Genomic DNA, 9,895 nt, shown 5'->3' with positions numbered 1-9,895 from the left:
TATTTTTAAAACTTGGAGAGAGGTAAGGGGCCGTTATTTCCTGCTGCGTAGTGTCCTCCTTTTCCTGGCTTCACAAACAAAACCCGGATGTATCTTGGAAACGAGTTTAAAAAAAAAGGAACAAATGTAAAACTTCTCTTGTCTCCAGTCCAGCTCCAGCGAGTCCGGGCAGGCTCTTGGGGCGTGGCGAGGTGCAGGGCCCGGGCTGCCTGGGGCCAGCATCCCTGCTGTGGATTCTACTGCAGAAAGCTGCTGGGTCAGGTCTCCAACTCAAACCTGCCCCAGCTTATCGGACTGGCCTTCTTGGGCTTGCAGAGACTCGAGGACAAGCAGAGAGCTTTGGGGATCCTGGCCACTGCACAGGCAGGGTGACGGGGCTTCCTGGAGGAAGCCAGTCCCCCTGGGAACTGGGGACAGCAGGCATTGCCTGGCAGCCACGTCCTGTGGGGTGATCAGGGCCCGCAGTTATTTGGGGAGTTGTTGTACTTTTCAGCACTTTCAGGGGCTCCACAGTGCAGGCCATCCTTGGGCCCACTTCTGGGGCTAAAATGCCTGCCCTTCACATCGAAGATTTGCCAGAGAAGGAAAAGCTCAAGATGGAAGTTGAGCAACTTCGCAAAGAAGTTAAGTTGCAGAGACAGCAGGTAAGTTGTCTGCTCCCTGCTGGGGGTGGGGGTGGGGGGAGTTCGAGCTGAAGGAGAGCTGGGATCTGGTGATCCTTAGGTCCTGTCCTGTCAGGAAGGAGCTGCTGTTAGGAAACCACAAGAAATCCTAAAACTCAAGTGTAAGAAAAGGCCGGTGGCCATTTGGTTCTGGAAAGGATGGCATTTGGGAGAAATATCATTCTCTAAAGCCACATGTTAAAGTGTTCATACTACTTTATTTAGTTTTGAATTAATTTTACTGGGGTTCTTCAGTGCTGTATGAGATTTTGAAATGTTTTACTTCAGTTTCTTATTGGCAACAGAGATGCTTTCTTTTTCACTCAGTCACAGCAATCTTTGTCTTATCTTCCACAGTAATAACGATGTGAATTCATTTATTTACTTTAATTTGTGAGAATAGGGCTGGAGATCAAACTCAAGACACTGAGAATTCTAGGCAAACATCCCACAACTCCAATTCCTTTAACTTTATGTATTTGTAGTTTAGTACTTGAAAAGATTAAAGAGATACAAGGGGAAGGATGCCAACATTAAGTCTAATGGTAAGAGTCTTACTAATGGATGAGGATTAGAAGTTGTAGGAATGGGGAGGTTTACTTCTCACATACCTTTTTCTCAAATTTGGCCTTTCCTTTTAAAATTCCAAATCCATGTTCCTTCTAGATTTCAAGGCAAGATGTCCTTTTTATGTTGAGGGGTTTGGCAATAATAATACATGTAGTTAGGCGTTGGTGACTCAAGTCTGTAATCCTGGCTACTTGGGAGTCAGAGATGAGGGATGGCTGTCCCAGACTAACCCCAGGCAAAAAGAAGTTCCTGAGAGTCCATTTCAACCAGAGGTCACGCAGCCACAGGGGAAGCACAATAGCTAGGCCCAGAGGCGCTTGCCTCTGACTCAGGAAATTGCAGATAGGAAGAAAGCAGCCTAACCATCCCAGGCATACAAGGAGACCCTGTCTCAAAATGGCCAATGTAAAAACAATCTGGAGTAGTGGCTCAAGTGGTCCAGCCCATGCCTAGCAACTTTGAGGCCCTGAGGCCTCAGTAGTATTAAAAAGAAGTGTTTAGAGGGATAAAATTTGCTCCTATATCTAATTAATAAAGTTGTTTCTTAATGGAAACTTGTTTCACTCATAGCAAACCCCTCAGTATTGAGTGTTGACAACTTAGATTAATTTTCACATGGTTCCCCCCACAGCCTTGGGTATTATATGTTAAACAGAGGTACAACTCTTAAACAATTCATTGCTAGTGAAAAAAATTGTAAGATTTGGGGCTGGGAAGGTGGCTCAGTGGTAGAGTGCTTGCCTTGCATGCATGATGCCCTGGGTTTGATTCCTCAGCACCACCTAAAAAAAAGAAGCAGAAGTGGCGCTGTGGCTCAAGTGGTAGAGCACTAGCCTTGAGCTGAAGAGCTGAGGGACAGCGCTCAGGCCCAGAGTTCAAGCCCCATGACTGACAGAAAAAAAAATTGTAAGATTTTATTTGGTTGATACCAATGTGCTGAACTTACACTGGGAGAAAAGGAAAGCAAGCTCTTCTAATTGTTGAGTTGTCAGTTAGCTATTCCAGTTCTAGCTGAAACTGACCATAGTGAAATGAAACATTCATTAACAGGTTTTTCTCTGCCAGCCAGCCTGTCCATTAGAACACAGCCCTACCCTAGTGTATAAGAGAGAAAGAGGGAGCGGGTGGGGAGGAGAGAACTTCATCGTTTCTGGACACAGGAAGAATTTAAACCCAATAAATATAATTATTTTTAAAAGTCTAATAAAACATCTTATTTTGTTATATAAATTTACTTATTTTAGTCAGTGGACTCCATATAACTTTCAAAGAAATAGTCCTATCTGAGTATATAAGTGAATTAATGATGTCTGTATTTTTTCTTTAGATTAAATTGCACCATTTTGTAATTACTAGTTATGCACTACTACAGTGCACCACTGTACTACTTGAACTTATTTCTAAGTAAATAATTATGTACGTTGGGGATACTTATGTAAACATAGTTTAGTGATATCCTTTAAAGGCTATAGGCAGCTCTCTAGATTACATATTCAATGGAACATGTGTCCACTTTCTGTAAGTCTCCACTGTCATTTTCTAGAGGGCCTATAGTTCTTCTAATTTCTTCTTAATAATAAAGACCTTAATTAAAACTTTTTTAGTTTTCCATTTATTCTTGTTTTTTAACTCATTGTTCTAACCTGTCACTTAAGAATAGACTTTTTGAATAAGCTATTCAACCTTCTCTCTATTGTAGAAAAAGTTTTAGCTGATTATACAAATGCAAGAATCTCAGATAAGTTTAATAAGCCTCTGATAAAGCTTTTTATTTTCATCATTGTCTACACACAAGGAATTCTGAATAGAGACAGTTGGCCATCTTCACCCTTTTCAGAGCTAGGCTTTTCCCAATGTTTCTGTCATTGTGTGAAATTCTAGAACATAGCAGATACCCTTAAGCAAGAATTCCCAAATATTTGAGGGTTATCTACCATTTCATTAACTCATTAACATGGAGAATTAAAAGTAGAGAATGCTGTAGTTCCCAAAATGTGGTAGATATGCCAGAAATATGTGTTTTCACAGAATAAATCATCTGATGGACAATGAATAATAACTACTGGGGTCAGTCATTTAATACAGTGAACTTCACATTGTTTTGACTTTGACCAATAATAAGAAGTATTTTTACATAGGTTATATGTAGATAGAATAGAATATTAGATTACAGTAGAAATTTAGTAATTGTATAATTTTTTAAAATATTTAAAGTCTGCTTATTATAATTTCATAAAAAAAGTAGTGATAACATTTGAGCATCTCTGACTTCGCTTTGTTTTTTTTTGTTTTTTTTTTTTTTTTCTGGACTCCAGGTATCTAAATGTTCTGAAGAAATAAAGAACTATATTGAAGAACGTTCTGGAGAGGATCCCCTGGTGAAAGGAATTCCAGAAGACAAGAACCCCTTCAAAGAAAAAGGCAGCTGCGTCATTTCATAAATAGCTCTGGGGAGAAACTTTATCCTCAGAGGAAGAGTGATTTTTTTTCTGTGTTATTTTCCCTCACGTGCCTTTTAAGGAAGGAAAATATAACTTGAAAGAGAATCTTTAAAGCAATCTATCCATAGACTGATGCATCACAATATGTCTGCTTCTCATCTTTGTTCACTGTACCCTCTCTATAAGAGGACAGATCATTTGATGTACAATCGTGGAATGAAGGACATTACTTTTGCATGACTCTTTTCTTTCTGTATATCACTTGATGCTTCAAATAAAGTTTTGTCTTGAAAACAGTAATGTTGCTGACTCTAAAAAAAGTACTTTTCAAACACTTTTGGTACTATAAACATTCATACTGCTCTCATTCACCTTGTTTTGGGAGCGTATAACAAATTCCAAGCGATTTATGCTTCACATGTTTACTGTGCTAAATTCGGACTTCTAAATGTGTTGATGTAAGTATAAAAAATAGAGTCAGTAAAATTTCTAATAACATGAACTTGAGTCAAATTATCTGAGTCAGGAACCAGGCCAAGTATTTCAGCATTTAGATTTGTGCATGCATTGTACGTGGTTGGGGAGGGGGTGCACTCATGTGCGCCACGATACTAGGACTTGGACTCTGGGCCTGGACGCTGTTCCTTAGCTTTTCTGCTTCTCCTGGTGCCCTACCAAAATGAGCCCCAACTCCATTTCCAACTTTTTTGGTGGTTAATTGGAGATAAAAGTCATGGAATTTCCTAATAGGGAAGGGCTTCAAACTACAGTCCTCAAATCTCAGATGCCTGAGTAGCTAGGATTATAGGTATTAGCCACCATCACCAGGCTATCATTTAGGTTTTATTCAAAGTGTCTCTGCAGTAATGGTCTTGGGAAAGGGACTGAGCTGAGAATCAGGAAATGATTCCTTTGTGCAGTGTGATGACTGCCCAGCCTTGGCTTTGGGGACTACTACTTTTGCTACATTGAGCTGCACTTACCATGCATTCTCCATGTCTCTGGATTAACTCTTTGTCATGCTAGCTCTGTGACATTGGCACAGACACTTGGATCTTGGCCCCCATTAAAGCCAAACTTTCCAGCAGGCCCAGTGCAAACATATCTCATTTTCTGCTTTTGCTAAAGAAATGGTGAATTTTGGCAGGTAGTTTGTTTCTTGCTGATTTGTATAAATTCTTCATACATTATTGGCCGTCATCCTTCACTGCGGTGGTATGTGTTGCAAGTAGCATCTGTCATACCCTTTACACAGTGACCTTAACTTCTGTGATTTTATCTGAAAAGTAGAGCAAATCAGGAACGATGTCTATTCAATTCTTTATGAAAGTATCAGTAACTAAGACCTCAAGGAAAGGGATGGTTCTTTGTCCCAGCTTGTTTTCCCTTTTCTCTCTCTGTCTTTGAGAAATGCTTAGGTGTATACTAAGAGAAAAGTAAGCAAAAACCTTTGCAAATCAGCTTTATCTCAAATACACTTAGTTGGAGGTGATGCTGTAGCTCAAAGTGGTAGAGCACTATCTTTGAGCAAAAGTGCTCAGGGACAGAGCTCAGGCTTTGAGTTCAAGCCCCATGACTGGCAAAAAATAACTCAACAACAACAACAAACAAATAAACACTCAGTTACTAAATTGTCCTGGAATCTAAACTATGGTGCCAGAAGCACACATATTTCATGGATATGTGTCCTAATCAAACCACAGAGATGACTGTGCTTGAAAGTTTTCTTGAGTATATCAGCCTCCCGGCTCTTATGTTTCTTTCCTTTCCTTTACCTCTATAGGAAGGAACAAGACAATGCATTCTTCCACTGTATAACTAAAATAAGCTAACTTTCTTTTCCTTCCTTCCTTTCTTTTTCTTTCTTTTTTTTTTTTTTAAAGAGGAACTCAGGCTTTTACAAAAGTAATTATGGCAAAAGCAAAGCAGGGGCCATTTTCTCCTGGAATTTTCCAAGTGACAACAATTGAGCTTGCTGAATACGCAATGCTAATTTTATTTTTTTATTATAGATTTATTTTTTATTAGTTGTAGAAAATTCAATTCAACATGTCATTTTGTGAGTACAGTGCACCTTGCTCAATATTACCCCTTTCATCCCCCCCATCTCTTCCAACCCTACCCATTCCCTCAATTTACTTCATTTCAAGGCTAACTTTAGCTCAAAGTATGATCTGTTCCAAGAGAAGGTTTAAGGCTAGAGAGGGTGCAGTTCTTCCAAGCACTAGTGAACGATTAGTACTTGGGCTGTGCCAGAACAATTAGTAATTAAACACTTAGTGTGGCTTGAGGCTTTGCTATGTTGGTGTGTATAATGTTTTATTTTAATTAACAACATCATTTGTTTGCAGTTACCAACTTTTCTTCTATCTTGTTAGAGAGTTTCTGGTATGCAGACCACAGAATCTGCTTTCTTTAAGGAGGACCAGGGCAGCACACTTTTCCCTTAACTGCTTGAGGGCTGTGTTTCGCAGGCTGCACTGTGAATTTCCAGTCATAACACTCAGGTCTCTGTCCACACAAACCCCAGACTCTGGCTTTCATTCTTCATGTTTCTTAACCATATGACACCAACTTCCTCATGAACATCCAATTCATAAGTGTTTCTTCTGAACATTAGTCTGATAATTTCCTCTTACTGTTTTATCGTTGATAGTCATCACATAGAAGTTTTCTTGTTTCGGAGATGCACAGTGCTACAACCTTAACTTGCAGTAGGAACTGATAAAAGCATCGACCTGTTAACTCTAAGTGGTGGGAGAGGAGCATCTGAAATTTAAAAAAAAAGCAGAATCAACATGATTTAGATAGATTTATATCTTGGGTAACGTTACAATCTAGTGTGGCAAAACCTGGTTATACTAGGAGAAAATAAAGGACCTCTGAAAAATGAGCTTTACTAATTGAATTAAAATTATTCATTTCTAGGAAGCAAACAATTGCGAGATCTGATTATGGCCCCCTCGTATATTCTAGTGTAGAAGGAACGATAACATGGTTACTTCTCTACTCAGAGAGCCAAACTCAGTAGTCCCAATATTTTAGTTCTGCCCCCCAACACTGACTACAATAAAGGTGAAGGCTATTGAAATCAATCCTGCCAGTCAATATTGTCAACTTCCTGTTAGAAATTATTAATGTATTGTATACCTCTCTGTCTTCTACTCTTCCCCAATTTAACCTTTGAGCACCCTGCATTTCTTTCTAGTCTTTTCCACATAGTCAAAGGTAGCAGATATGAGAGAGATGACCAGAGTATCTGGAATTGCTATTTAGATAATCTCTACCACTCAAACTTGTTCCTATTCCCATTCTTCTGATGCTTAATCTGTATTTGGATTTTAGAGGACCCCTTATTAATATTTTCTATGTTAGAAAGCTTCCCTTCACCCTTGCAATAACACATTTTTCTTACTAAGTTCATCTCTTTCTCTTTAATACTATTATTTCTCAGTCTTTTGATTTCTTTTGCTATACCACATAATTCCTCATTATATTTTGTATAGCTGAAAGGTACAGGTTATCTGGAAAGAAAGAAGTTTGATAATACTTTTTGATTAATGAACAGCACAGTCACAAGTTTTTGAACACACAAATCATGAGCTTAAAGCCTTGCACAGCCCTGCTGAATTGTTAGCTAACTCTGAAAATGCAAGATTCTTTTGACCTGTCGAGAATGTTTCCAAAATTGACTTCCCTTTAAATTATTATAATACATGGGTTCTCAAATTTAGAATATTATCATATACACTTAAAATAAGTTATACATTTGTCATTTAGGGAATGGATATAAGGTAATGCTATAAAATATTCTTCAGATGTCATAAATCATGTTACACAAGGTCAGGGTTTCCAACTGCTTGTCTATTTGGTCAGATAGTAAATACTTTAGCTTTTGAAAGTCTGCTAACTCTGCAGTAACTATTTCAGTAAGAAACCAATCACAGACAATGAGGTATGTAAACCAATGAATGTTCTAATAAAACCATTTTCTATAAAAAATAAGGAGCTGAATTTAGTGCACAACTATAGTCTACTGATCAATCATATTAGTGATGATTTAGTGAAATGTTATCAATCTGTTGAATAAATTCAAATCAAAGAAGCTACAATACCAGTATATGTCTTACAAATAAAAAGATATATGCAGTGTGTGTGTGTGTGTGTGTGTGTGTGTGTGTTTGATTCTACATTTTCTTATAGATTTTAGTCAATAAAGTCTGTCTGGATAGAGTTTTAGGGTAGAAAGCCCAGATTTGGGTAATATATAGCAATGAAGTTACCCTTGACCTAGGTCTCTGCCTGGTACTCCTGGGAGATAGTCTCTAAGCCCTTTGAATGCCCTGCCTACACGCAAGTTTACCTGGGAGGATCTGAGATATATCATTAAACCTGACATTCAGTATCAGTCTGCAGTGGCTGAAGACCCAATAAAGTTGACCCAGCAATTCTGGTAAAGATACTGAATACTGGGGCTGGGAAGGTGGCTCAGTGGTAGAGCGCTTGCCTTGCATACCTGAGGCCCTGGGTTCAATTCCTCAGCACCACATAAGCAAAAAGAAAAAAGCCGGAAGTGGCGCTGTGGCTCAAGTAGTAGAGCGCTAGCCTTGTGCTGAAGAGCTGAGGGACAGCGCCCAGGCCCAGAGTTCAGGCCCCATTACCGGACCCCCCCCTCAAAAAAAGATACTGAATACTACAGTTTGGGTGAGTACCCCAGGCCAACTATTTTCCATGTATGGTGTCAAGCACACGGAACAGGGCTGCCCATGTCTCCACTTGGACAAAATTGTGACTAGACATTTCTTGGACTCTGCCCAATATATCACTGCTGCTATCTAATTTTCAGTCTGTATGTTTCAGCTTTAATAAGCTGTGAATGTTAGTGTAAGAACTTTCTGTGAGCTCTAGTATATTTGTGACTTTAAAGGAATCGTGGGTAATGCTGAACTTGTAATTGGAAGCAAGAAGACTTGTGGACTGTGCACCTTGTAACTTTGAAGACAGAAGAGGAAACCATGAGAGTGATCTTTATAAAGGTCATGCAGCAAATTAGTGGCAAAGCCTCAGTGAGGATATCAGGTTTGCAGTCTACATGTTTAAAAGATTCTTCCTGCTCTTATGTGTCTTCCTGACGCTTGCCAACTTTTCTGAGGGCATCAGACTTTGTGCAAAGGGTTTGGTACACATTGTCTTATTCTATCTTCACGAGAACCCTATGCCCTATACAAGATATGCTAGAATAATCCTCTTTTTTAAAGTAAGTTTTTTATTGTGAAAATACTGTACAGAGGGGTTACAGTAACACGAGCAAGGTAATGAGTACATTTCTTATCAAGCATTGTTACCTCCTCCTTTGTTTTTCCCCTACCATCCCTTCCCTCCCACCTCCACAACTACACTCCCCGCTCCTGCCTATTGTAAAGTTTGTTTTTTGACATAGCATCTGGTACATCTCATTTTTGCAATGGGTCAACCTGTATCCCTATTTAAACAAGCTGTTTTTTCCCTTTCCTTCCCCAAATTATAACAACATCAAATACAGTGAAAACGGGGATATACTGTGGGGGAGGGACATATAAAGCAAAAAAAAAATCACATGATGCCTTATAAATACGTTAGAAACAATAGCAAGGAAGAAAAAAACTTGTGTCCCTATCTTTGGGCTCATTTCACTTAACATCATCTTATCTGACCTTTTCTGCTTGTCCCAGACATATACTAGTAATTGTAAATAAGGAAAACCATCACCTATGTTTCTTTGGGCCTGGCCTACTTCACTTAATATAGTTTTTCCAAGTCTTTCCATTTCCTAACAAATGGGGTAATGTCATCCTTTCTGATGGAGGCATATAATTCCATTATATATATATATATATATATATATATATATATATATATATATATATATACCACATTTTCTTGATCCATTCATCTACTGAGGGGGGATCTGGGTTGGTTCCATATCTTAGCTATGGTAAATAATGCTGCAATAAACATAGTTTTGCTGGTAGCTTTATTGTGGTCTTGTTTGTGAACATTTGGGTGAATGCCCAAAAGTGGGATTGCTGGGTCATAGGGGAGCTCTATGTGAAGTCTTTTGAGGAACCTCCATACTGCTTTCCAAAGTGGTTGAACAAGTTTACATTCCCACCAACAATGCAATAGGGTTCCCTTCTGGCCACATCCCCTCCAGCATCTGTTGTCAATAGAAAGCCCACAGAT

General features: G+C 39.0%; 1 protein-coding gene across 1 annotated transcript; it reads left to right on the top strand.

The window, feature by feature from the left end:
• Window positions 1–280: 280 nt before the first annotated feature.
• Gng11 (G protein subunit gamma 11) lies at window positions 281–3,967 on the top strand. The gene is made up of 2 exons (XM_042684632.1): window positions 281–644; window positions 3,548–3,967. The coding sequence occupies exons 1-2, from the start codon at window positions 549–551 to the stop codon at window positions 3,671–3,673; spliced, it is 222 nt and encodes a 73-aa protein (XP_042540566.1). The 5' UTR covers window positions 281–548; the 3' UTR covers window positions 3,674–3,967.
• The last annotated feature ends 5,928 nt before the right edge of the window (window positions 3,968–9,895 follow it).

This window comes from Dipodomys spectabilis, unplaced genomic scaffold (assembly GCF_019054845.1).
Source record: "Dipodomys spectabilis isolate Male_0828 unplaced genomic scaffold, ASM1905484v1 ptg000089l, whole genome shotgun sequence".
NCBI classification, from domain to species: domain Eukaryota; kingdom Metazoa; phylum Chordata; class Mammalia; order Rodentia; family Heteromyidae; genus Dipodomys; species Dipodomys spectabilis.
This window is presented reverse-complemented; position numbering and strand designations above follow the sequence as displayed.

Bases quoted from the DNA above. Each gene is read 5' to 3' on its own strand.
- Gng11 (XM_042684632.1), top strand. From the start codon at position 549: ATGCCTGCCCTTCACATCGAAGATTTGCCAGAGAAGGAAAAGCTCAAG. The intron at 645-3,547 runs GTAAGTTGTCTG...TCTGGACTCCAG, and splicing joins TTAAGTTGCAGAGACAGCAG to GTATCTAAATGTTCTGAAGA.